The 27,682-nt window shown below is 45.4% G+C and overlaps 1 protein-coding gene across 2 annotated transcripts; it reads left to right on the top strand.

Annotated features, from left to right (window-relative positions):
- LOC140915897 (quinone oxidoreductase-like protein 2) lies at positions 1-26,395 on the top strand. 2 transcript variants are annotated; one of them, XM_073356484.2, is made up of 11 exons: positions 1-113; positions 516-545; positions 1,339-1,495; positions 4,265-4,361; positions 6,838-6,896; positions 7,302-7,367; positions 7,742-7,851; positions 13,883-13,964; positions 16,396-16,577; positions 17,442-17,670; positions 22,294-26,395. In XM_073356484.2, the coding sequence occupies exons 1-11, from the start codon at positions 52-54 to the stop codon at positions 22,360-22,362; spliced, it is 1,143 nt and encodes a 380-aa protein (XP_073212585.1). In that variant the 5' UTR covers positions 1-51; the 3' UTR covers positions 22,363-26,395. The 2 variants fall into 2 exon arrangements, with proteins under 2 accessions (XP_073212585.1, XP_073212586.1); XM_073356485.2 differs by lacking the exon at positions 516-545.
- The last annotated feature ends 1,287 nt before the right edge of the window (positions 26,396-27,682 follow it).

Raw genomic sequence — 27,682 nt, 5'->3', positions numbered from 1 at the left:
GGCGGTGTTCACTCCCCGGAAGCCAGCGCAGGGTGCCCGGCGCGGAGGAGCATGACGGCGGGGCTGCGCTGGGGCCTGGGGCCTGGCTGGCTGCTCCGGCTGAAGCGCTGCAGGTCTGAGCTCGGCTCCCCTTCCAGCGGCCCCGGGGCAGTCCCCTCTTCCCGCCGTGCGCCGCCCCGCCGGCTCCCCGCCCCCGCCCTTCCCCGCCCCGGGACCCCGGCCCTGCCCCGACCCGACCCGCGCTCCCCCCGACCCCAGCCCTGAAGCGACCCGCGCTGCCCCCCAGTCGTGCCCTGCACCGCCTGTGCTCCCTTGGAGCCCCAGCTCTGCTCGCTCCCGCCCCTTCCTGAGCTCCCAGCCGCCATCCCCCCGCGAAGTTCCACCTCTCGGGGCGCACGCCTCCCATCCCGTGCAGAGAGCGGGGCAGTGCTGGGGCTTTGCTGCCGGGAGTGAGGGGCTAGGGCTGGGGGGGAATACTGCTGTCAACTCTTGCAACATGTGGTTTGTTTTTAAAGGCGCTCAGCTCCTTGGGATCTCGGGATTAGGTGAGAAATCGCCGTTTTGCGACTTTTCCCCTTAAAGTAAGTTTCTAGCTCTCCTGGTTGGGGAGAAAAGCTTGAAAACATGGCCTCAGAGCCCCTAAAGGCTCTGAACCCAGGAGGCAAATAAAAAGACCCCCCCGCCCCAATTTTTATACATGCGCATATATATAATCTCATATTTTTGAATGCTTGAGGTTTGGCAGCACTGCAGCTATTGCAGTGACAGGGTGACAAAGAAAATCTAGGAGTAGGCACATGGGAGACTTTGACACTGAGCAGAGGGCAGCCTCTTCTCCAGCAGGCAAGAAACCTTAGGTAACCCCAAGCACCCTTGTTTTAGGGACAAAAGGTGTTAAGAAATGGCAGTGGTTAAATTTCACCACCTGCACCATACTTAACTCAAACCAGGGTGGTGGCGGCGGCGGCTTATTATTTGGGTTGTACCTAGAGCAACCTCATTGTAAGCTAGGCAGTGTACAAATATATAACCAAGAACAGTCCCTACCCCAGAGGTCTAAGTACTATTGGGTCCAGTGTTACTGGAGTCTTTCATCAGCAGTAAACTTCTCTCCCACTTTGTTTTTAAAATTAAGCGTAATGCAAGCTCAACCACTCCATGGAGAGGTTATCGGCAGTCTCCTATGTATAGCAAGCAGTCCTTGCTGTATAAAATACTTTCAGTGATATCTTTTATAACCAAAATGCTTTATGAAATGCAGCTACTTCTGGGGTGATAAGGTGGCAACTGGCTGGTACACAGCACAGTATAACGCTAGCGCATACTCTTTTGTTGCAGGAGCAGTGCTTCAGGTAAAGAGCTTCTGGGATTGTTCTCCCTGAACAATGACATCCTATTGCAGTCCTGCCGGAACTATCAAGCAGTGCTGTGCACCGAGCTGACAAAGCCATTGATTATTAGGAACCTCCCATCCCCTTCTCTGCAGCCCCATGAGGTACTGGGATTGAGATGCGCAGAATTGCTGATTATTTTGAATAATCTAATGTCCCTTAGCTGGCAAACCCACCTACATCCTTGTGTCTCAGGCTCACAGCCTTGGAGTCCTATGCTAGTCCTCTTGGTTTCTTTCCCCTACATCAGTGCTGTTGCTAAATCCTGCCAGTTTTTTCTCTTTAACATCTCTAAGATCTGCTCTTCCTCTTCACCATCTGCCCACCCCTGAATTGTGCCCTGATCATCTCTCACCCCTAATTACAGCACCCGCCTCCTCACTTAGTCTCCCTCACTCTCTCCTCACTGTCACCCACAATCCAAAATTCATTTCCCCTCCTGGTTTTGGTCTGTCTTGTCCATTTACATTGCAAGCTCTTCAAAACAGGGACTGTTTGTACAGTGCCTAGCACAATGGAGCTCTAGAGTCTACTGCAGTAATACAAAAATCTTTTCATCCGTAGAGCTCAACACACTTTACAAAGGAGTCAGTATCATTATCTCCCTTTTACATATGGGGAAACTGAGGCACATAGCAGTGAAATTAATTTGCCCAAAGTCACACAGCAGACTAGTGGCGGAGCCAGGATTAGAATGCAGAGCTCCTGAGTCCCAGTCTAGTGTTCCAGCCACTAGGCCACACTGCCTCCCTAAATAATAAGAGCTTTAGAGACGAAGGTTGTGTGCGGATTAGAAAGGAAACGAATTCAGTAAGAAAGAGGATGGTTTGGGACTTTAAAACAACCACTGGGTCAATGGCTGAGTGACTTTAGTCGAGTCCCTTCCCGTCTGAGTCTCAGGTTCCCTGTCTGTAATATGGTGGCAATCCATACCTCACAGAGCTGGTGAGAGGCTTATTTTGTAGTTGTACTGCACTTTGATCAAGTAAAACCCAAGTGCTAATTATCAGCACTGGGTTGAGGTAAAACCAGGTGAAAATCCATAGTCCAGTGCTTAGTGCTTGTGTGTACACAGATAATATGTTATGTGAAGGCACAGAGAAGCCCATTGAAATGAACAGCTGATAACAAAACTGTGACAATCAGGGTCCAGACACCCCAGTGTCTGAAACCTAAAGAATAAGCAGCTGAATCAATTGATCATATAGAATATTATTGTACTATAAAAGTGTATTGAGTGAGGTATCATATAAGAACTGGTGACACACTGGTTACGAGTGGCATTGCATGATGTGTACGGATGGTGTGTAAACAGTTATGTATGTGTGCTGGAAATGTGTTCCTAAAATCTGTTCTGGGGGCAGACTTGATAAATAAGTTTGTCCTAGAAAAAGGAAAGTTGTTTTGCTTGTTTGCCTATGTCTCCAGTGTAAACTGAGCAAGGTGATGTCAGAGACAATGAATCAACAGCGGGGATGGGAAGTCAACAGGAGAAAACAAACAGTGGGGGAGAAGAACTTTCTGTGGGGTTACACTTCAGAGGAATACATTTCAAAGGTTTATTGGACTATAATAAGGAGAGAACTCCTTAGTTATCCATCACTTAGCCAGAAGGGCTAGCAATGTGGTAGCTTGATATAAGTGAGAGAGCTGTTTAGGCAAAGATTGTGGCTTGCTATAGTTAAGTCTTGGATGCTAAAAAGCATGTTTTATTTTGTTTTGCTTGTAACCATTTTCTGTTTGTTATCTCTGCTCTGTATCGCTCACATTCTTATATTCTTTATTAATAAACATATTCTTAGGTTTTAATATAAACCATCTCAGTGCTGTGTATTGAAGTGGAGCATGAATCCAAACAGGCTGGCGTTTATGCTGTCTCTTTGGAGGCAGTAAACTTAAACATTTCTGTGGGTGTCCAGTGAGAGGGACTGGACGCAACAGAGATGTCTCTGGGGAACTCAGGAACTGGGGTTTGCGGGATGTTCTCTGCAAGTCCAGGTTAAAATTGGCAGAGTCTCAAAGAGTTTGCTGGTGAGGTTGACACCCAGTCCAAGCTCCAGCAACACTGTCTTGCTGAGGAAGAAGTAACACAGTGGCTGACAGTTCTGGGTGTGCTGAGGAGAGTGTCAAAGAAACAAACTTATTAAAAGAATAGTAAAGTAGTACATAATAGAAAAGTATCCTGAGATAGTTACTGCTATTCAGTGGATGCCATCTTCCACCAAAACACTTGGGGCCAACTCCTCCACTGGAAGAAGAAAAGGAGTACTTGTGGCACCTTAGAGACTAACCAATTTATTAGAGCATAAGCTTTCGTGAGCTACAGCTCACTTCCTCAGATGCATATCGTGGAAACTGCAGCAGGCTTTATATATACACAGAGAATATGAAACAATACCTATTCCCACCCCACTGTCCTGCTGGTAATAGCTTATCTAAAGCTCCACTGGAGTAAATCTGCATAGCTCCAATAAAATCAACAGAACTACCCTGGTTTATACCAGCTGAGGATCTGGTCTGTGCCTCAGAAAACATGGGAGTCTTTTGAGAGAGGGTTGGATTGTGGCCTGGGACTAGAAGGACTGCGATTTGATTTCCTGCTCTGCCACAGACATCCTGTGTGGCCTTGGACAAGTCACTCAGCTTCATTGTGCCTCAAGTCCCTGACTGTATAATGAGGATAATAGCCTTGCTCTCCCTCCAGGGGTGTTGAAAGGAGAAACACATGATGGATTGTGAGGTGCTCAGATACTGTGGTAATGGGGACTGTGTAAGTCCCTGGGAAAGGGGAGAGCTGTTTTAAAATGCTACTGCAGTGAAGTTATCTGTTTAAAATGTTTCTACTGCTTGAAGGGTTCCCTTCTCTCTTTCAGGTCAGGGTTGGCGTCCGTTACTGTGGAGTAAATTTTGCTGATATCTTGGCCTGTAAGGGTTTGTACCAAAAGAAGCATTGTCTTCCATTCACTCCTGGTAAGTAGGAGTCTGTCTGATCTGTGCAGGTTATAGAGTGACTAACTTTACTGTGTTTAATTCTGAGTGAATTTAGTGCTGGGGACAGATTGACAGTGCTAGGGAATAAAGCTGTCTAGCTATAGAATAGGTGCAGCGTAGCCTTTGATGAATTAAGAGAAATTGGGGTGGTGTTGTTTTGTGTCGTGGACACCCTGTCCATTAGGAACTGGGCTGAGACCTCCTCACTCATTTAATATAGGCAACTGAAGAGCCAGACGATGGAAACAAATTGTGGACATTTCTGACCTTGACTGGAGTCAGACCAACAGCCTTGAGGTGGATGTCTTCATGTCCTACTGACTTATTATAAGGAAGAAAATATTTAAATATGTTTTCCCAGACATTCCCAGGCACAAGGGGATTGGGATGGATTTCCCATTCTTAACACTTACTATTCCTTTGTCCTTCCACAAAAGAATGACCCACAGTAAGTGGGATGTGTATTCGCCCAAGTGCTGCCTCCTTGTGGCTCTCAGTTTCTTGTCTTTGTATACTGTCATGCTGCTCCGGGGAAGGAAAACTCTCTGTGTGACCCTGCCTCCAATGCAGTGCTTAATATGTGCCAGGGCTTGCCAGGGCTGAGCCCTGGCACTTCTGGTCTTGCTGCATCGGTTATGAATGTAAAAAGTTTGTTTGAGTCCCGGCACCTAATTGCTTGAGCCCCAGCACCTTTTTCATTACAAATTAAGCTCTGCCACAACCTTATGGTTAACCACATCCAGCTAACACATGTTTTGCACCTGTCATCTTTAAGTCAGGTTTAGCATCATATAAATTAAAATGTGCTAATTCTACGCTGATGGATTTTCCTAGCATAGACAAGACCTCACTGTGGCCACAGTCTCTTATCACCTCTCAGTTATACAGACCTTTGTATTTTCAAAGCGCTGGGCAAAGCTTAACTAATTAATCCTCATGACAATGCTGGGTGAGAGGTTGATAAGTATAATGAAACCCACTTTACAGATGGGCACGGTGAGACACAGAGAGGCTATGTGCCTTGCCCAAGGTTGCTTGGCAACTCAAAGGGAGAACTGGGGTTAGAATTCAGGAATTCATAGCATCCACCTATGCAGTCCAGGTTATTATGCTGCCCTTTAAAGCAGTGGCTCCCAACCTTTCCAGACTACTGTACCCCTTTCAGGAGTCTTACTTGTCTTGCTTACCCCCAAGTTTCACCTTACTTAAAAACTACTTGCTTGCAAAATCAGACATAAAAATACAAAACTGTCACAGCACCCTATTACCAAAAACTTGCTTACTTTCTCATTTTTACCGTATAATTATAAAATCAATTGGAATAGAAATATTGTACTTACATTTCAGTGTATAGTATACAGAGCAGTATAAACAAGTCATTGTATGAAATTTTAGTTTGTACTGACTTCACTAGTGCTTTTTATGTAACCTGTTGTAAAACTAGGCAAATATCTAGATAAGTTGATGTACCCCAAGAAAACCCCAGCGTAAACCCAGAGGTACACATACCCCTGGTTGAGAACCAGTGCTTTAAAGTATAATGTCTGCAGGGATCATTCTGTATAGTGTGTGTGGCTTTCTCCATGCTTGACATTCTAGGCATATGCCATCCCCTTGCTGAATTCCTCCTGCCTCCAACCACCGAACCTCCTGTTCTTGTAGCGGTGAACATGCAGCACCTCTGCTGTGTTTGTTTGCTGCACTAAAACCTTCAGGCTTGAATATCTCCTTCAGCCCTTGCCAGCCTGGGAGCTGACAGTCCCACTGATGCCATAAGAACGCCTCTGAAGACAGACAGCCACGTAGCTTTTACTTTACAATAACTTTAGAAAAGTCCTTACTTCTACTCTTCTCCCCTCCCCTCCCCGCCCCATTTACGCAGTACTGTTTTATCAGTCTGCATTCCCACAGTGCCACCTTCTGGCCTCCTAACAGCTTTGCTTCTAAATCTTCTCTAAAGCAGCCTTCGAATGCTGGCTGTATCCCATATGTTGTATGCAAACCTGTGCCATCATGGATAATCTGGTGATTGGTAATCTGGCAAATATGGTCATTTTCAGAGTTAAAAATCAAAGAGCAGCTGGACTCTGAGCATCTTTAGAGCGACAAGGTGGGTGAGGTCCGTATCTTTGATTGGACCAACTTCTGTTGGTGAGAGAGACAAGTCACCGAGCTTACACAGCTCTCCTTTGGCATTTCTGTCTTTTCCAAGTACTGCAATATCTTTGCCAGCCAGGGAGAGTAGAGCTGCCTGCATCTGCCACACGAGGCTAACGTTAGCTGAACTCACTGTCTCTCTGCTCTCCCCACCCCAGTCTGGTAGGACTGGAGACTGGGTAGGACTGGAGTAGGTGAGAATCCCTAGATCCCATCTGCAGAGGACAGTGCTGAGTGCAGCTGGGGAAGTGGCCTGGTTCAGTGTTTGTGGGATGTGCATGACTTTCTCCTGCTTTAGGAATGGAGTTTTCAGGGATGGTGATGGAGACTGGAGCGAACGTCAGCACAGTGCAGGAGGTAAGTGAGATGTAGTGGTGCTGGGGTTAGGAATGGATTCCCGGTTGATCAGGGAGTATCGAGGATGCAGTGTGGGGGTACTGTTTAAGCCGTCCGCACTATAGTATCTGCAAAGTTGTGAGCTCTGCTTGATGGGTTGGAGGTGTGTGCAGGAAGGTGGTAGTATTTCAAGTCCCATCAGAGAGAGGAATAAGGGTCTGGAAAAAGAAGCAAAGGTGGGAAGGGTGGGGAGGTATCTAATTAATGCAATTGCTGCCTGAACTGTTATCAGGTTTAGTTTGTGCTGCTCGGGTCCTTGGGTCCTTCTTGGGAAAGAAGGAAGATCAAAGACTTAATCCAAAGAGAGGGGTGAGATCAAGTGATTGTTTTCCTCCTAACGCCTGTCCACTGGTGCTTTTCCGGCAGGGAGACAGGGTAATTGGTGTGACTGGCACTAGTGCAATGGCTGGGGAGTGCGTAGCTGATCAGAAGGTAACTACAATTTAAATATAAATGTGTCTTCCATTATTGCAAAAGGTTTTATGTCTCATGTTGTTTAGTTTTTGGCTCCTGTGAGATCTTCCAGTCTGTGCCTTTCTTTTTGATGTTTGTTCTCCTGCCCTCATTGCCATGAACTGGGGTTTGCTCTAGAGAATCCTCGAAAACGCAGAAAGGGCTGATAAGAAAAATTGCATTAAAACTTATTTGGATGAAATTAACGGTTTCACATAGTGTAATGTTTAGGACAGCTTAACAGCATGCTTCTGTATCATGTTCAAAGTGCTCACTAAAGCAGTTGGAAAAGACAGAATTTCATCCTCTATCCCTCTTCAGGATTAAGAGTGTTGCTCTGTCTTCTCATGTAGATGCTGTGGCCAATCCCAGAAGGTGTTTCTTACGAAGAAGCTGCAGCATTGCCTGTGTCTTATGGCACAGCCATTTTGGCCCTGGATCATAGAGCACGCACGCAGCCAGGGTAAGTGATCAGAGGAGTCCAAAGCATAACGTGTCCAGCAGTAACGATACTTAGTCCCTGCAGAATGTGTTTCATTTGCAAAAAATCAAACGTCATATCTCATAAATAGAGCTGGTTGCAATATTTTCAACAAAACCTTTTGGTCATTGGAATATACTGTTTCTGTCAAAGTCCAAATGTTTCATGGAGACCTACTGATTTTGATGGGAAAGCTTCTGAGATCCAGGGTGGTCTTTCACTTCTAGAGAGAGAGAGAGAGACCCCCCAGATCTGAAAATCTGAAAACCTGACCTTTTCAATTCAAGAAGGACATTTTCACATAATTCCATTTCACAAAAATGCTTGAAGTGTTTTTGCTTGTGTTCTGTATGGGAACAAAAACAAATTTCAAAGTCTGGAAGGTTGTCACGAAACAGAATTATTCTCCAGCCAGCTATACTCCTAACATCTAATCTCCCATATTAGGCATACATCAAAATAATGTCGAGGCACTCAGTGAACTCATTAAGAAGTATTATTGTTACCGCTTTGTAGATGGGGAAACAAAGACGTAGAAGAGGTCTTGTGGCCAAGGTCATGCTGTTATGTTAGTGGTGAAGCTGGGAATAACATCCAGGCATTCCCGGTTTCTAAACTCTGCTCAGATCACTAGATCAGGCTTCAGAGTAACAGCCGTGTTAGTCTGTATTTGCAAAAAGAAAAGGAGTACTTGTGGCACCTTAGAGACTAATCAATTTATTTGAGCATAAGCTTTCGTGAGCTACAGCTCACTTCATCCGATGAAGTGAGCTGTAGCTCACGAAAGCTAATGCTCAAATAAATTGGTTAGTCTCTAAGGTGCCACAAGTACTCCTTTTCTTAGATCAGGCTGTCTTTTTGTCCCGTGGGGAGTGAGGCTGCTGGTTTTCCCTGGCCACTGATTCACAATGAGTTTGACAAGAGTGTAGTGGAAATTAATATGCATTGTGTGTATGGGTGAAGATGTGTGTTTTGTTAAGTGTCACTGTCCACACCAAGAGTGAGAACCACAAAGTAAACCAGAACTGGATGCTGGATCTGCCTTGAGGACATATGAAGCAATGCTTCTGAAAAAAAGAAAAGACTCAGATCTGCATCCATTAGTATTTTATGGGAAAATACTAGGATAGAATAATAGCTGCTAGGGATAGAAATGACCTGTTCTGACAGACAGCCCATCTCCCTACCTCTCCCAGCTGGGGAAGATCTATTCTTTACAGTATATTTTCTAGTCCTTTGTCTAGTTCCAAGTGATGACATGTCTGCTGCTTCCTCGGGAGATTATGCTGCTCTCTGGTTTCATCGGGTGAGCTTAGTGGAGGGCTCACTATGCTGGGCTTTGAGTCCCAGTTTTGTCTGTGGGGGCTGATTATAAGGGCAGTGATACATGGTTCATTAGTGGAGGGGAGACCCTTCCAGGCTGACCTGGGACATGCTGGAGAGGCTTGGCGGTCTGGGAGTATGGAGGTGTGAGGAGTCCTGGGTTCATATGGCGGGAAATCCATCACAGATATTGATGGTACCTTTACATTTATGGAGAAAGGATAGTTTCATGGTTAACCCTGTACTGGGACTCGGGAGACCTTAGGCTCAGTTTTTTTCTCTGCCACAGACTGTGTCACCCTGGGCCAGTTACTTAATCTTTGTGCCTCTGTTTCCCCATCTGTAAATTGGGGCTCATTCCCTATTTGAGAGGGATGTCATAAATAAATAATATTGACTGATGTATGGGAGGTGCTCAGATACTACGGTGATGGGGTCACTTCCCACACGGAAGATGGTCACTGTGAAAAGGCAATACACTAGTCAACAAATTGTGTATGTGTCACTTTAAAATTGTTCAAAGCCCATAGCCTGCATGAGGGCTGCTTTTATAAACTCAAAGTACACAAACACATTGATAGCTTTTCAACAATTTAAAATTACATATTTTAAAAAGCATTTTATACCCTTGTGATGTTCTTGGCAAAAACCTGCTGAACAGAGGGATTTTTATAAGCCCCAGAAACCAGTGCATATTGCTGTGAAATAGCTGGTAGGGTTGGGCTGTATCCCAGGCAGGCAAATTGTGTCCAAGTCCAACCTGTTGTTTAGCTGAAAATTAGCCTTCCTGCCCAATATCAGTGCATGCCATGCATTGCTCTGCTAATTTATCCTAAGACAACAGCTCTCCTTTTGGATAAGTAGGCTTGTACTGTTACAGGCAGGTTTTAAGGGAAACATTGGTCCCTTTGGGAGCAAAGGAGCCTGGTTGGGAATTTTTTAACTTCTGGATTGGGATTTGGAAGTGCAGCAAGTGCTCTGTGGAGACTTTAGGGTGTGTATGTGAAATAGGGAGAACAAAGCCAGAGAGAGAATTGACTTGTCTACATTGACACAGGAAGTCCGTGGCAGAGGTAAGAACAGCATCCAGAGCCAACTCTTGTGCCTTAACAGAAAAACCGTCCTCTCCCTTGCCCCAACTCTGCAAACAGCACAGTTTGCTGTTACACCTGAACTGGAGTAAATGTATATCTACTTGTACAGTAATTGAAAACATGTAGATATTCTCTTATCAGATCACTTCACTTTGGAATGTAAAAGATTCACACTCGATGGGGGATACGGTGACTCATTTCATCCGGGTATGAACTGGTGTTTGGGAAAAGTCAAGCTCCCCTTACTCATGCCTTTGGGAAAGATTCTGGGAAAGAGAATACCATTGAAGATGTGGAAAATTCTTACTACTGAAATGGATCATGGGGTAAAATCAATTGCTGGAGTCTTTTTAAGCTGATCATGGAGATCTTTCATCTTCAAGACAAATGGGAAACTGTGTATTGTTAGGTTTCAGAGTAACAGCCGTGTTAGCCTGTATTCGCAAAAAGAAAAGGAGTACTTGTGGCACCTTAGAGACTAACCAATTTATTTGAGCATGAGCTTTCGTGAGCTACAGCTCACTTCATCGGATGCATGCCGTGGAAACTGCAGCAGACTTTATTTATACACAGAGAATATGAAAAAATACCTCCTCCCACCCCACTGTCCTGCTGGTAATAGCTTATCTAAAGTGATCATCAGGTGGGCCATTTCCAGCACAAATCCAGGTTTTCTCACCCTCCACCCCCCCACACAAATTCACTCTCCTGCTGGTGATAGCCCATCCAAAGTGACAACTCTTTACACAATGTGCATGATAATAAAGTTGGGCCATTTCCTGCACAAATCCAGGTTCTCTCACCCCCTCATCCCCCTCCCAAAAACCACACACACAAACTCACTATCCTGCTGGTAATAGCTCATCCAAAGTGACCATTCTCCCTACAATGTGCATAATTGAGGTGGGCCATTTCCTGCACAAATCCAGGTTCTCTCACATTCCCCCCACCCCCATACACACACAAACTCACTCTCCTGCTGGTAATAGCTCATCCAAACTGACCACTCTCCAAGTTTAAATCCAAGTTAAACCAGAACATCTGGGGGTGGGGGGGTAGGAAAAAACAAGAGGAAATAGGCTACCTTGCATAATGACTTAGCCACTCCCAGTCTCTATTTAAGCCTAAATTAATAGTATCCAATTTGCAAATGAATTCCAATTCAGCAGTTTCTCGCTGGAGTCTGGATTTGAAGTTTTTTTGTTTTAAGATAGCGACCTTCATGTCTGTGATTGCGTGACCAGAGAGATTGAAGTGTTCTTCGACTGGTTTATGAATGTTATAATTCTTGACATCTGATTTGTGTCCATTTATTCTTTTACGTAGAGACTGTCCAGTTTGACCAATGTACATGGCAGAGGGGCATTGCTGGCACATGATGGCATATATCACATTGGTGGATGTGCAGGTATATGAGCCTCTGATAGTGTGGCTGATGTTATTAGGCCCTGTGATGGTGTCCCCTGAATAGATATGTGGGCACAATTGGCAACGGGCTTTGTTGCAAGGATAAGTTCCTGGGTTAGTGGTTCTGTTGTGTGGTATGTGGTTGTTGGTGAGTATTTGCTTCAGGTTGCGGGGCTATCTGTAGGCAAGGACTGGCCTGTCTCCCAAGATTTGTGAGAGTGTTGGGTCATCCTTCAGGATAGGTTGTAGATCCTTAATAATGCGTTGGAGGGGTTTTAGTTGGGGGCTGAAGGTGACGGCTAGTGGCGTTCTGTTATTTTCTTTGTTAGGCCTGTCCTGTAGTAGGTAACTTCTGGGAACTCTTCTGGCTCTATCAATCTGTTTCTTTACTTCTGCAGGTGGGTATTGTAGTTGTAAGAAAGCTTGACAGAGATCTTGTAGGTGTTTGTCTCTGTCTGTGGGGTTGGAGCAAATGCGGTTGTATCGCAGAGCTTGGCTGTAGACGATGGATAGTGTGGTGTGGTCAGGGTGAAAGCTAGAGGCATGCAGGTAGGAATAGCGGTCAGTAGGTTTCCGGTATAGGGTGGTGTTTATGTGACCATTGTTTATTAGCACTGTAGTGTCCAGGAAGTGGATCTCTTGTGTGGACTGGACCAGGCTGAGGTTGGTGGTGGGATGGAAATTGTTGAAATCATGGTGGAATTCCTCAAGGGCTTCTTTTCCATGGGTCCAGATGATGAAGATGTCATCAATATAGCGCAAGTAGAGTAGGGGCTTTAGGGGACGAGAGCTGAGGAAGCGTTGTTCTAAATCAGCCATAAAAATGTTGGCATACTGTGGGGCCATGCGGGTACCCATAGCAGTGCCGCTGATCTGAAGGTATACATTGTCCCTAAATGTGAAATAGTTATGGGTAAGCACAAAGTCACAAAGTTCAGCCACCAGGTTAGCCGTGACATTATCGGGGATAGTGTTCCTGACGGCTTGTAGTCCATCTTTGTGTGGAATGTTGGTGTAGAGGGCTTCTACATCCATAGTGGCCAGGATGGTGTTATCAGGAAGATCACCGATGGATTGAAGTTTCCTTAGGAAGTCAGTGGTGTCTCGAAGGTAGCTGGGAGTGCTGGTAGCGTAGGGCCTGAGGAGGGAGTCTACATAGCCAGACAATCCTGCTGTCAGGGTGCCAATGCCTGAGATGATGGGGCGCCCAGGATTTCCAGGTTTATGGATCTTGGGTAGTAGATAGAATATCCCAGGTCGGGGTTCCAGGGGTGTGTCTGTGCGGATTTGATCTTGTGCTTTTTCAGGAAGTTTCTTGAGCAAATGCTGTAGTTGCTTTTGGTAACTCTCAGTGGGATCATAGGGTAATGGCTTGTAGAAACTCGTGTTGGGGAGCTGCCGAGCAGCCTCTTGTTCATATTCCAACCTATTCATGATGACAACAGCACCTCCTTTGTCAGCCTTTTTGATTATGATGTCAGAGTTGTTTCTGAGGCTGTGGATGGCATTGTGTTCTGCATGGCTGAGGTTATGGGGCAAGTGATGCTGCTTTTCCACAATTTCAGCCCGTGCACGTCGGCGGAAGCACTCTATGTAGAAGTCCAGTCTGCTGTTTCGACCTTCAGGAGAAGTCCACCTAGAATCCCTCTTTCTGTATTGTAGGGAGAATGGTCACTTTGGATGAGCTATTACCAGCAGGATAGTGAGTTTGTGTGTGTGGTTTTTGGGAGGGGGATGAGGGGGTGAGAGAACCTGGATTTGTGCAGGAAATGGCCCAACTTTATTATCATGCACATTGTGTAAAGAGTTGTCACTTTGGATGGGCTATCACCAGCAGGAGAGTGAATTTGTGTGGGGGGGTGGAGGGTGAGAAAACCTGGATTTGTGCTGGAAATGGCCCACCTGATGATCACTTTAGATAAGCTATTACCAGCAGGACAGTGGGGTGGGAGGAGGTATTTTTTCATATTCTCTGTGTATAAATAAAGTCTGCTGCAGTTTCCACGGCATGCATCCGATGAAGTGAGCTGTAGCTCACGAAAGCTCATGCTCAAATAAATTGGTTAGTCTCTAAGGTGCCACAAGTACTCCTTTTCTTTTTGTGTATTGTTAGTAGGCAGGCACTCAATGCACTGCTTTTCTGTTGTGGAGGGAAGCTCTGTTTATTTCAGTCTCTGTCTCTGTCTCAGGGAAACGGTTTTAGTGACAGCAGCTGCTGGGGCCACGGGGCTTGCTGCTATCGATGTAGCTGCTAACGTTCTCAAGGCAAAGGTATGTCCCTTTTTCAAATGAATCTGTATTCTACGTGTGTCCCACTGTAGTAATGAGTGTGCCTTCTATAGCATGCTCCATCTGAGCATTCAGAGACCTTTCCAAACACTAATGAATTAAGTTTCACAAAGTAGGCAAGTATTATTCTCCATTTTCAAGATGTGCATACTAAAAAGGACGTAGATGTTGGGAGTTGCCCAAGGTGTCCCAATGAATTATCGGTAGAGTAGGGAACAGAACCCAGGAGATTTGTAAAGTCAGAGGGGCTGGTAATCCAGTAAACCAGACTCCATCTCTCAGTCTCCATCTCTCAAACACAGCACACACACTAATGCACTTTCCCCTCATGAAACACCTGCCTTCCCTGTGCTCCTGCTATGGACTCCGCTGTGGAGCCCCATAATTTCCCTTGATTCTTTCCAGTGCAGAATTGAGCTCTTATCCAAGTGGGAGATAGAGGGGGAATGTTTTCAAAGGTGCCCAAGTGACTTAGGCTCCTGAGTCCCATTTTAAAAAGTGATTTACGTGCTTACAGGCCTAATTCATTTTGAGAGTCAATGGGACTTAGGGTCCTAAGCCACTGGGTCATTTTGAAAATTTCATCCTTTAGATTTGAACCAATGTAGATCTAAGGGATAATAGCGTTTGATGTTTATGGGAATAAGAGATGAATTTATTCCAACCATCACAGTATAAATCGGGTTAGGAAATAGTATGCTGTTAGGGTTTTTAAAAGAGAGGCTTTTTTTTTTATAAGTAGAACACCCCTCAGTAAAAAGAACTGCACAAAGTGACAAGGCAGAAATAACTCCAATTCAAATTGTTATACCAATAAAATAAAAACCAGCAGGATCTTATTAAAGGGAATAAGGCAAAATGCCACATTTATGGTGAATACAGAAAGAATCATAGTAAGCAGTTAGTTTTAGCTATAACATTCCATTCAATTTCATATTTATTCACACATTCATTCATACACACACACACAGGTTCTGCAAGGTGGTTATCATAGTTACCAGTCTTAGAGTTGCTCGTGCCAAGCCACTGGCCAGGTGGCCTGGACACGAGGAGGGAGCAGGGCCTTGTCAGATGCACATCTGATGCTCCTGGAAGTTGGTTTGCAGAATCAGACCACAAAGCTCTGTTTCTAGAGTCCATTTTTATAGGAATTTATTCCTATGCCAGTCTATGGGAATTAGTTCATCATGCTGTTGCTGAATCAATCAGCAGATGGCACATTCCTGATGGCTCCGTGTTGTTCTTCGGTTCTCCCATCCTTGAGGCCATTGGGTGGATTCCAGTCTGCCCTCAGGGGGTCCTCTGGTTGTTTCCACTTTATGCCTTCTTCGGCCGATAGACACTGGATTCTTAGGCTGGCACCTCCCAGATCATTCAGTTATTATCCACACCAAGCATCCATCCACATACATCCTCTATCTCTATTTTAATCACAATTGTTAACAAAGCGAGATAAAGGGAGTCTCTGTGTGCTGTTTCTGTTGTTACAAAGTATAGCTTTGAGAACTGACTGTCTTAGGATGTACTAACACAATTAGCAGCTTGCAAGTTTCACAAAGAGAGGGAGAGAAACAGTAAAAGCAAGAGACCAAAAACCAAGAGACCTCTTAATTAGTAATACCCTGGAATTTAAACTCTGGGGAATCAAACTCATTTGTGATTTTAATACAGAACTTCTTTAATATGATCCAGCAGAATGGTTTGTTGTGCGTGATAGAGCTCCCACAAAGCACAGAGTCTGACTGGAGAAATCTGGAGCAAGTAATTCAGCGGCTGGTAGTCTCCCCTCTGAGTGAAATCCTATCATGCTTCTAGGGATGGAAAACTCCTCCAAATGCACTGGGGTATGTTAAAAATCCTGTGGCACATTTGGTAGGAGTACTAGGCTTAAACCCAGACCAGGGACCAGTTTGGGTAAATGCAGTCTCTCTCTAAATTCCCCTGAAGTTTCAATTGCAGATGGGACTGGTCTTCTCTTTCTGCCTTAAGTTGTTATATAGTGCTGCTGTGCGTTGTCCAACAGCTGCTGCGTTCCATCCCAGCAGTGGTTGTTCTTCACTGAATGGTACAGTGATATAGATACAGTTTGTACATCATTTTAAATTTGTAAAGCATTTTTGGGGACATTGACATGTAAGATACATTACTATGGAGCTTTTATTTAAGTTATTGGTACTGTAATAGATTATGATAACATGCTAAAGCACCTATTGTATCACTCTGAGCAAAGATGCCTTTATTTTATTTTATTTTATTTTATTTGCATTATCATAGTGCTTAGGAGCCTCAGACCCCATTGTGCTAGGGTGCTGTACAAACACAGAACTAAAAGACAGTCCCTGCCTCGGAGAGCTCATGCTGTCTTCCACCATGAAAGATCAGACTGTAACACTCGCTCCTCCTTTGTTTTCAGGTGATAGCAGCAGCTGGAAGTGATTACAAATGCAACCTGGCTCTGCAGAAGGGTGCAGCCCACAGCGTGAATTACACCCAAGGGAGCCTAAAGGAGGGGGTGAAGAAACTTACAGATAACAGAGGGGTCAATGTAGTTCTTGATGCCGTTGGAGGGGACATCTTCAAAGAGGCATTACATAGGTGCGTTGAAATACGATTCTGTTACGTTCTGAGTGACGTGCATTAGGGGTATGAAATGTGTGGTCTCCTGGGACCCTCCCTCTGCATGCTTCACAAGTATCCAGTTGAAACTGCAAGGGAATGTAGGGAGCCACCAGAATGTAATTCTGCAAGCTGGAGTTTGGATATAGCACCCAATCTCGCTCTTTACTGACCACAGATATTTAGGGCCTTGATTTTTTTCACATGTAATCAGAAAGAGGGGTGCCACTTAGTGCCACACTGGGGCGTTGGTTGAGTACTGACTGGGAGAAAGTGTCTCTGATTAATTAGCAGAACCAGTTCGTGCAGAGCCAGTTTCCCTAGGGGGCCCCATGCAAGTACTACTAGAGCTGAGGTTCTGAAACTTAATAAAGAGATCATTCTGTGGGTAACCCTCACTGGCAATCGCAGTATGTACCTGTGTGAAATATAGTAACTGCTCACCTGGAAAAGTAACAGCAGGAAAATATTTAATGTGTTTTCACCTGTCCTTAATGCGATGTAAAAGCTAGAAACAACATGGATCAGTCAGCATCATGTGACCAGCCAGCTCTCTAAAGGCCACCAGCAGGTGCTCAAACTTGGAAACGGTTGGCCCAGATGCTCCCCTTTTAGTTGACAAATTCTGATGAGATCCTACCTGCAGATGGTGTAGTGGCAAAGTCCTGTCTTCAATGAGCTAAAACCCTAGTGTTGAGTTTGAGACAGTGTTTCATTAAGGACCAAACTCTGGTCCCAATGAAGAAGAGGCACCCCCCTCCCCCTTTTCCCCAGTGGGATCACAATTTTACCCTATGCTTGCTCTTCCTCATTAAATACATCTCCTTTCCCTCCCCTTTGCAGTTTGGCTTGGGAGGGCAGGATTGTGGTGGTGGGTTTTGCTGGAGGAGCAATCCCCTCTGTTCCAGCCAACCTGCTGCTTCTGAAGAACGTGTCTGCCTTGGGAGTGTTCTGGGGTCGATACCGGGAAGAGGACTTTCCTGTTTTTTCGTCATCACTCTCCTCTGCTCTTTGGTACTGCCAGGAAAGACGGATCCAACCTCATGTAGGAGCGGTCTTCAAACTGGAAGAGGTAAAGTGCTGCCCAAGATGACACTCGCTGGCAGGATTCACAGTTCTCTGAGAGAGGCTGAATAGAAGGAAGAAGCTGTCTAATGTGGTGGGCTGCTATCAGCACTTCCATGGGGAATGGGAAGGCCCAAAGCTTGAGCCCCTGTACAAGGGCGCTGGAACTATTTGTATAGTGGGGATGCTGAGAGACGTTGAACCAAACTGTAAACCCTGAAATGGAAACCACTTCAAGCCAGGGGATGCAGCATCCTCCCCGCCTCCCTCGTTCCAGTACCTATGCCCCATACCTCTTAGGGAGGGAAAAATATGAGTTACAACTAGGAGACACGTAGGTTTGATCTATGCCTCAGAACTAACTCTAAACTCCGGTATCTGCCAAGAACCTGTCATCACTACAGGAAGTAAATGCTGCTGTTGATTAAATTAAAACCTTGACATGTATATTTTCATAAACTGTGATGACCTTATGCAGTGTCGAGCTCTCAGGATTGCTTTGTTTAGAGTAAAGTTTTGCGTCTGAGTGAATTTTGTGTGTGGTGAATGCCCTCTGATACGTACAAAAAACCCTCCCGTTTCAAACACGGCACAGAACCCCGGTTCTTCAAGAAATCCCCTTTTTTTTCTCCTTCATTCCAGTGTTATTGGCTTTAAATGTCTCCAATATGTATGATGATTATTTAGTATTTATGTTTTGGAAGTGCCAGGTTGGGCCCCCCTTGTGCTAGCCATGGTACAGACCTGTAAAAATGACAGCTCCTTTCACAAAGACCTTACAACTTAAGAGTCAGTAATACAATGGGGTAAAATTGTTTTTTTTTTTTTAAAGGTGAATTGGGGGATGCAGCTATGTCTTAATTTACATCTTTCACTCTGGGAGCCATTAGAGCAGTGTTTTTCCACCTGGAGTCCGGGGCCCCCTGGGGGCCGCTAGCAGGTTTCAGGGGTCCTCCAAGCATGGTCAGCGTTAGTCGCCAGGGCCCAGGGCAGAAAGCCGAAGCCTCACTGCATAGGGTTGAAGCCTGGGGCTGAAGCCGAAGCCTGAGCAATGTAGCTTTATGGGGACCCCTGTGGCATGGAGCCCCAGGCAATTGCCCTGCTTGCTAACACCAGCCCTAGCTTTTATATGCAGAAAAACAGTTATTGTGGCACAGGTGGGTCATGGAGTTTTTACAGCATGTTGGGGGGGGCTTAGAAGGAAAAAGCTTGAGAACCCCTGCATTAGAGGAGTCAGAATTACACGCTGGTTAGTAATTTTCTGGCATTTCAGTTCCTGGATAATGGAAGTGCCATGAGATGGTCAGCTCTTGTGTTATTTCAGCCTCATAAATGGATCCCTGAGGCAAAAAGCCCACAAAGAGCAAATTCCAATACAAATGCTGAGCTGTTTGTTCCTCCAGAACAAACTGCACTGCAGTGATGTCTTGCTCAGGTCACCCAGAACTGGGAGCCACTCGGTCACCACTCTGCCTCGGCAAGAGTGAGCTTTGCTACTGATAAGCCATGTGCCAGCTCCCGGGCGTGCTAGCTTGTCTGCCTTGCCAGCAAACTCTTCAGGACTCTGCCAGTCCAAACCTTGCCTTGCTGGTCAGTCGGTGAGCCTGAGTTCCGCAGAGACATCCTTCGACACTGTTCAGTCCCTCTCATAGAAGTTGTTAAGTTCGCTGCCTCCAGAAAGACAGAGCATACAGCAGCCTGTTAGATTAGCTGAAGATTTAAGCTTCACTTCACTACACAGCACTGAGATGGTTTTGTAATAAAACAAGAATGTTTATTAACAAAGAACATAGGTTTAAATGATTTCAAGTAAGAGTGAAAGAAACATGAAAAGTTACAAACAAAACACACTTTCTAGTGACTAAAACTTCAGCAAGTTACAATCTTTTGCAAAGCAGGTTTCTCACCTATAGTCAGTTCTTAGAGACTTCAACTCCCTCGGTTGAGGGATCTGCTTTTCTCTGACATGAAGAGTTCTGGCCTTTTGTGTCCCTCTGGTGATGGATGCCAAAAATTTTTACTGTTTCGGCGTATATTTTCCAAAATCCATCATCTCTGTTTCAAGAGGCAGGAAGGCTTCCTGGGGGTACAGCCTCTATCCACTGCCCTGATTGTTAAGTAGTCATCTCCCCCATTTGCTAGTTTGATGACTTTGTTTACCTTCCATGTAAATATACTTCCATTGTTTCTGGCCTCGTCTTGCTCAATTTACACTGGTGACACAGTCAAGTGGCTGAAACGCATTCTTTTGTCTCGGACAGGCTGGGCTTATGCACTGTTTCCCAGCCACATGCTACGAACATATTTCCAGCACACATCTATAATGCTTTATACACTGCCTGTACATACACCACGCAATCATATTAATGACCAGTATGTTATAAGTTTGAGTATGATGCCTTACATGACACCTCTTAGATATAGATTATGATAACAGTATGTTGGAGCAATGAGTGTGTCAGGCCTGATGTGAGTTACAGTGTGGTGGGCCCTCTGCCAGTTGGCATTCAGGGGCTCCCTGGGTCACGACTACCACCTGTTGTACTTTAGAGTAACAATCTGATTGCATTTAAATTCCACTATTCATAGCGTCACACACATAATTACATCTCAAACCTAAAGAGCATGTTAGCCACCTAAACCAGACATCTGCGCCTCATAGATGATGGGCCAGTGGCAACAAGACTGACCAGGAAACTCTGGGAAATGCAACTAGCAATAACAGTCTCTGATATTTTCAGTGTCAGACTTTGCAGAGACCAATCTGAGTAACATTCTTTTGAGCTGATAAGAAAGTACCAGGTACCCTGGGGGCCGTTCTGGCCAAACTCCTTAGCATGATGAACGAAACTGGTACTGACTTTGTCTTCACCTTGCAGTAGTTGAAAATGACTGATAGAAATAGTTAGGCCAAAGATAGAGAAATTAACCCACCCAGTAAAGGATTAAGCTTTTGAGTGTCTCTAATGCTACCCCATGGTGAGTGGGTAGGGAAATTTGATCTCTGTGAATTTCCATTTTTTTGTGGGTAATGATTTTAATTGAGGTATGCATGTGGGTGAAGAAGTGCATGGTTCTGTGGTTGTGACCAAAAGCATCCCTCTATTCACCTGCTATGCACCCTTGTAATAACCTTTGTACAAAATATACCTTGTGGGGTATCACTGGAAAACTAATAACTCGCTGGTCAATATTATCATGATGAAATGTATGTAGCAACATTCTATGTAAAGTAATGACATCCCCCTGTCTGACATTATTAGCACACGTTCGCTCCCACGCAGCCTAGGCAACGGTTGTTAAGCAGGTCTGTCCTAAACAAGGAATGTGTATTTATCTCAATTTACAGATAAGTAGTAAACAGAGTCCTCAAGACAGTAAGAGGGGGAAATGGCAGGCCACAAAGCAAATTTTCACTTCAGCAAACACAGGAGAGGAGAAAAAAGACCTGGAGCCTCCTTCACCACGAGCTTCTGTGTCACCTTCTTTACTGCATGAATAAACTTTACTTTGAAGGGTAACCTTCAGAAGACTCTGCTTCAAAGGTTCACTGGACTATCAAGAAAGGGGCAGAGAACCTCAAGTTCTCTCTCTTTCACTTAAGAAGACAAAGGCCCCAGCGCCTCTGGGTCTTGGAGAGAGATCCTGACGAAGGAAAGGGTCAATTCCCATCTTGCTGGAAGGGGAAGGGGACGGGGGGTCAGAGAGGCCATTTTGAACAAAACCTTGAACCGAAACTTGCTAGATTAGATTTTAAATGTTTAGTTGCGTTTTCACTTTTATTTGCTTTTACCCATTTCTAACTTCATCTCTTATACTTGATAGGACTTTAAATGAATTCTTCTTTTGTTAACAAACTTTTTATTTTTTAATCTAAACCCATCCAGTGCTGTGTTTAAATAGAACTGTTTGGTAACTCCAGTTAAAGTAGCAAACTGTTGAATATTGACTCTTCACAGGAGCAGCGAATCTTAATATCCGGACTTTCCAGGAGAGGGCTGGACAGTGCAGAACAAAGTTTTGTGGGGAAACTCAGGACTGGTAGTGTGTTGGGGTCACCCTGCAGGTAGTAACCGAGGCTAGTGGAAGCCAGAGTGTGACTGGTGTGTTGCTGACAGGCTGCTGGGGTTGGGGCTGCTTGGCCAGGGTTGCAGCTATACACAGACATTCAGGGTGTGACTTGCATGCTGTTTGTGGGCAGCCCAGGTTGGGAGCTACAACAGCAAAGCATCATGAGGCAGCCAAGGTTATAGGACAGGTGCTGACACAGCCCCTCGCTGGCCTGGATTGCACTCTGGAATGTGAAGTCACTTGGTCAGATTTTTAAAGTGTTCCAACCTGCCCTCTAAAACTGCCCCTGAAATCCTTGTGCATAGTCGTTTTTCCTGCATGCACAAATCCAAGTTTTCATGTGCCCCAAATCTTTATACACAAAAAAAGTGCAGGGGGATTTTTAAAGGGCAATCATAAAAATTTGGCCAAATACATCTGTCTCTAGAAATTACTGTAGAGAATGCAAATTAAGATGGCTACAGTAGCAACTAACAGTTGCAGGAGTGTGTGTGTGTGAGTGTGTGTGTGTACACGTACATGCCCTTTTGTATAAACAACTGAGGTTTTGTGTTTGCAGGTGAATGAAGCCTTTAGCCGTGTAACTCAGCGCAAGTCAACAGGAAAGGTTGTCATCTCAATGCAATAAATCAGCCTGTTTCCTCAGAACACAGCCCCTGCTGCTGTTGGACTAATCAGCAGAATCACCCTTCTGGCTTATGGATGCAGACAGCCAAGTTGCATCTACCCTATGATTTCTTTCATGATTCGTCTACCACCACCAGTAATGTAGAGGGTTAGGGGCTCCTGCTTAGGTTTAAATGACATGATGATATAAATACTTGCGCCCGTTGCTAGCATTGGTGGAGTTGTACTGGTGCTAGACAAACAGTGCCAGGAGTCCTAGGGGAGACAAGGTTTCACTGTGACGGGAAGAGGGAGAATAGATGCAGAGCAGTGCAATTAATACAAACGTAAACCAGACTCTCTTTAAAGGAATCACCATTGGGAAATCTTAAGTCTCCCACTGTGAGCAGTGTGTGCTCTGTATAATATACCCATAACATCCTTGTGTCCCTAGAACAGGGCTTCTCAGACTCTTTTTCCATAGTGTGGTTCACCTTTTAACAGAGGTTTTTATGTTGGAGACATCTCCCGCTTCTGCTGGCGGTTGTGCAGACCCCATCTCTCACATTTATGGTTGCACAGACTGCTTCCTTTCTATTGGTGATGACCTAGTATCTTAGGGTATGTCTGCATTGCAGTCAGACACCTGCGGCTGGCCCGTGTCAGCTGACTCGGGCTCGCAGGGCTGTTCAATTGCGGTGTAGACTTTCCAGCATCAGCTGCAGGGTCCTCGAGCCTGGGCTCCAGCCTAAGCCTGAATGTCTACACCGCAATTAAGCAGCCCCTTAGCCCGAGTCAGCTGGCACAGGCTAGCCATGAGTTTTTAATTGCAGTCAGAGCCTTTGTGTCAACCACAGTCATGACTTTCCTCATGTGACCTTTCCACATAAGCAAAATGGTTTTTAGCTTCTTGTAATGCAATTTAAGAGCTGGAAGTGAGGAGGGGAATTAGTGCCATGAGGCCAGTCAGTGCTCCATTCACCACAGTTTGAGAGGAGCTGCCCTTGGTGGTGATAGAGCAGCACTGCTGAATGTAGCCATTACAAAACAGTCAGCTAGAACCAGGCAGCTTGGGCTGAGGGGTGGAGTTGAAATGAGGAGACATGAAAAACCATGAGGTGAGGGCACAACTTTTGCAACAGTGTAACCAGCCATTGGTCCATATCACCTGTTGACCTGCCTTAAGCAGAACCAAACGACCCCCCAGTAATTGCTGTACCCAGCCACTTGCATGTGGGACGAAAGACTTCGTCCCTGACTCCTGTGTCAGCTTACTTTGGGCCCCAGAGGTGTAATTATACGGATGGTGACCTTGGTGAGCGTGGCTGCGAACAGGAGAGACTTCAGTCTGAGACACTCTTAACAAGCACCATTGGCTCTCTCGAGCCTGCCTGAAAAGAGCTGGACCCATGACGTCCTGCAGAACGCTCTCTGGTAGAACTGTTTGATGAGAGAGTACCTGAATTCCTCCACGCTGTTGCTTGCAGCTTTGAATTGCAGTCCAAATCTGTACGCCTCTGAACTTCCATCAGACTAGAGCGCTTTCTAAATGTACAATAAACCTTTTGGTTTTCTTAACATGACTTTGCTGCAGCTATGGAGACCAGGCTGCCTTGCTCTTGTCTTTGCTGCTGTGGAGCGATGACCAGCTACCCTGGCTTCTGTCCAGTAATTTGGAGAAGCCCGTAAAAGTCTTTCACCCCTTAAAAACATGACTGATTCCTCAGATTGCCACCAGCTTCCTGCTGCAGGAGACTGGGATATTGGTTGCTTGTTAGTGTCCTACATAGTTGTGAACAGTTAGAAGAGTTCTGAAAAGGACAGCTTGTTGAAATAAGCTTCAGACTAGCTTCAGACTGGTCCTAATGGTCCCTTCTAACCTTAGAGTCTGTGAATCTAAGCTGTGGGACTGGAGGCCACAAACATAAGAATGGCCATACTGGGTCAGACCAAAGGTCCATCTAGCCCATTCTAGCATCATTCCCTCTGAACAGAACAAGTAAACCTCAAGTGATCCATCTCCTGTTGCCCATTCCTAGCTTCTGGCAAACAGAGACTATGGACACCATCCCTGTTCATCCTGGCTAATAGCCATTGATGGACCTATCCTCCATGGATTTATCTAGTTCTTTTTTGAACCCTGTTATAGTCTTGGGCTTCACAACATCCTCTGGCAAGGAGTTCCACAGTTTGACTATGTGTTGTAGGAAGAAATACTTCCTTTTGTTTGTTTTAAACCTGCTGCCTTTGATGTGCTTTGTGTGCATTCTGCTTACAGCACTTTACAAACATTCATTGTTACACCATCAGTGCATGGTAGCTAAATATGATCCACTTTAGAGATGCAGAAACCACAGCCTCAGTGCAGCCAAGCAAGGAAGCCCGTGCTTAATTCCATGTATCCTCTTGAAGTTAATAGGACCACTTCAGTTACGCATTTGCTTAGGTGCTTTGCTGAATCAGGGCTTGTGTCTGTTTCAGAGCCGGCATTAGAACAGAGGAGTTCTGTGGACTTGCTCCCGTGCTTAGTCTACTTAATGGCGCTGCCTCTTGGGCTGTTGAGTTGCCCTCATACAAATCACAATGGCTGCTCCTCAGAGGAAGGAGCAAGCTCAGCAGCAGCCAGCTGCTGGGAAGGGAGTTGGTGGCGATGGCAGCAGCCAGGGCAGCACTGCCTCCTCTCCCCAGGTCATTAATTGGTTCTGGGTCCTCCCAGAAACTGAGGGAGTGGGGCCTCAGGGTTTCAGCAACCCCAAAGGCCTTGCGCGGGGGGCTGTGTGTGTCAGGGGTGCGGGGGTTGGAATGAACCTCCATGATATTCGGATAAATCAGTGCCCGACTTGAAGTTAGACAAATTTAGCCTGGGAATGGCTCAAACATTTTTAGCAGCAACAGGGACTATCCATCATTGGAACAATTTACCAAGGCTGCCAGTGATTCCCTGTCACTGGCAGTTTTTAAATCAAGATGGGGTATTTTTCTGAGAGAGATGCTGTCTTTCATACAGGAAGTATTTCTGGGAGTTCTATGGCCTGTGTTATACAGGAAGCCAGACTAGATGATTCCAGTGGTCCCGTCTGACCTTGGAATCTGTGGCTATTTTCAGAGACCTTTTCAAAGAAAAAGGACAAACTATTTTTAAATGAAAGATGAGATTAGCTATGATGTTTCTAATCCATGGGTGGGGGGAGGGAGAAGGGGCTAAAGGCTGGCTCTGCTTTGTCTCCCTCCTGCAGTTCTTGATTGGATAGGTGGAAGTGAATTATTTTGTGTTAATTCTGATCATTTTTGCAAGTCTCTTGATCCTTGAAAAGAATTAGCGAGGTGTCCCACATGGGGGAAGTGAAACTGGGGATTAGGAGAATGTTTGGGATTCACTGAGGGAAGACAGCAGCACCAAGCGCCAGCGTGAGAAAACAAAGTCCAGTGATATTGGTGCAGGAGGCTTGGTGGCAAAGTCGATAACTCAACTAGTTTTTCATCTCTGGAGCCCTGGGTTCAAATCCCACTTAAATGAAATGAACTTTCCCCCACTGCATCGTTGTGAATCTCGACTCGAGGAGCCCAGGATTAGCAATACAGGGCTGCCCTGCAATTCAGAGCTGTGTTGCATCTATAGAAGTGTATGGAGACTCAGCACTGGAATCACAGGGTGCTGCATCAAGGCTGAATTGTATAGGAAGGTAATACTATGTCTGTCTTGAGCCAGTGCTGTTAGCCTTTTGCTTCCATTAGCCCCAAATTCAAATAAATCTAGTTCTGTGATTAAACCTTTATGGGGCACAACAGTTCTCCCTCTCTTTCCTATTTCTTCCAATAGCTGACCAAACACAATGGGTATCTGGACTCTTAATTAACTCTTTATAATGACTGTAAATTTCATTACTGTACATGTGTTTGTCACATGCCTTGAATCAAAATATTTTAAGGAGAGAAATGAAAGAAGAATTTTTTTTCCCATGTGTGAATTTGCCAAGAACTGAATTAATTATTTTTGTACAGTTGGTCTTAATTGTAAAGATAATAGAATAAATAAATAAAGAATTAAAATGTTACTATTGGCAAAAGGCCCCTTTCTGAAGTGTTGTTGTAATGTTTTACAGTAGAATTAAAGTGGTTGAGTTGAGCTGCGTTGAGTTATTAAGATAGGTGATATTAGTGTAGTTTATAGTTGGAGACTGTGCGTAGTATGGGTCCTGATCCTGCAATCTGATCCACAAAGGTGGGTGGCTGAGTCTGTGCGGAACCCCCTTGACTTCAGTGGCCCTGCTTCTAGGGCTGTATGTGCATAAGGGTCTGTCTGTCTGCAAATCAGATTGCAGGATTGGGGATATAGTTTTTTTGGGGGCTAGCAAATAGAATACACATCCAGTCCCCTCTAGCTGGCCAGTCTGAATGGGGTCTGGGTCTAGGGTTACCAACTTTGGTTGGATGAATTCCTGGAGGTTTCATCACATGACATTATCTTTAATTAAAGATTAATCTTTAATTCCTGGAGACTCCAGGACAATCCTGGAGGGTTGTCAACCCTATGTGGGTCAGCAGTGACAATCATTTCTGTCTGGAATCTGGCTAGTGAACTCAGTCCAGGCCCAAGGGACAAAAGTCAGCATCACAGTTTAGCTGCCTTGCTGGCAGGTGTGTGTGTGTACAGAGAGGCCAAGGAATGAATGCGTTTGAGGCTGAACTACCTTCTGTGGCTTAGCGGTAGTCCCTTCAGATCAGAAATGGGGAGGTGTATAGGTGTACACTCCATTAGATCGGGGATACAGGACTACAGTCTCCAGGTCTTTTCATCCGTTTATCCAAAGAAGCCTGCGCGTGGGGAGGGGAGGCCTGAGTTGACCCTATGGCATAACGTTCTGCTTCACGCTGCAGAAGCCACATAAGTATGATCTTCTCATGGGTGGGATCTGCAGCTTGGGAGAAGGGCCCTCAAATCTCCTATAATTTCCCCACGTAAAATCAAGCTGATTCCTCCTCCTTGCTCTCAGAACCCTCTGAGGGAAGGTGAGCCTAGGTGACAGCAGGGAGTCTAGGGAGCTGTGATCCTTGCTGGAGGGAATAGGGAGGGCTGGGGCACAGAACAGAGACCCTGCCCTTCTGGGTATATGTACCAACATCTATGGGATTGGAGGGCCTTGCCAGCAACTCCATTCATTCCCTGATGGGATAAGTCAGAAGGATTTCCATGGATCGTTTCCCAGACAGCCTGTGGAAAAGGGGCTGCGTGACCAGAAATCCCTGGAGGGCTTGCTGACACAATATGTCCTATAGAACGTACCGCTCAGGAGATTCAGAACCCTTGCCCTGCCCTCTGACCCTACCTCTCCATCTTTGTG

Source organism: Lepidochelys kempii, chromosome 8 (genome assembly GCF_965140285.1).
Source record: "Lepidochelys kempii isolate rLepKem1 chromosome 8, rLepKem1.hap1, whole genome shotgun sequence".
Classification (NCBI taxonomy): Eukaryota; Metazoa; Chordata; order Testudines; family Cheloniidae; genus Lepidochelys; species Lepidochelys kempii.
The sequence above is the reverse complement of the archived record's forward strand: the minus strand, read 5'-3'. Positions and strand labels throughout refer to the sequence as shown.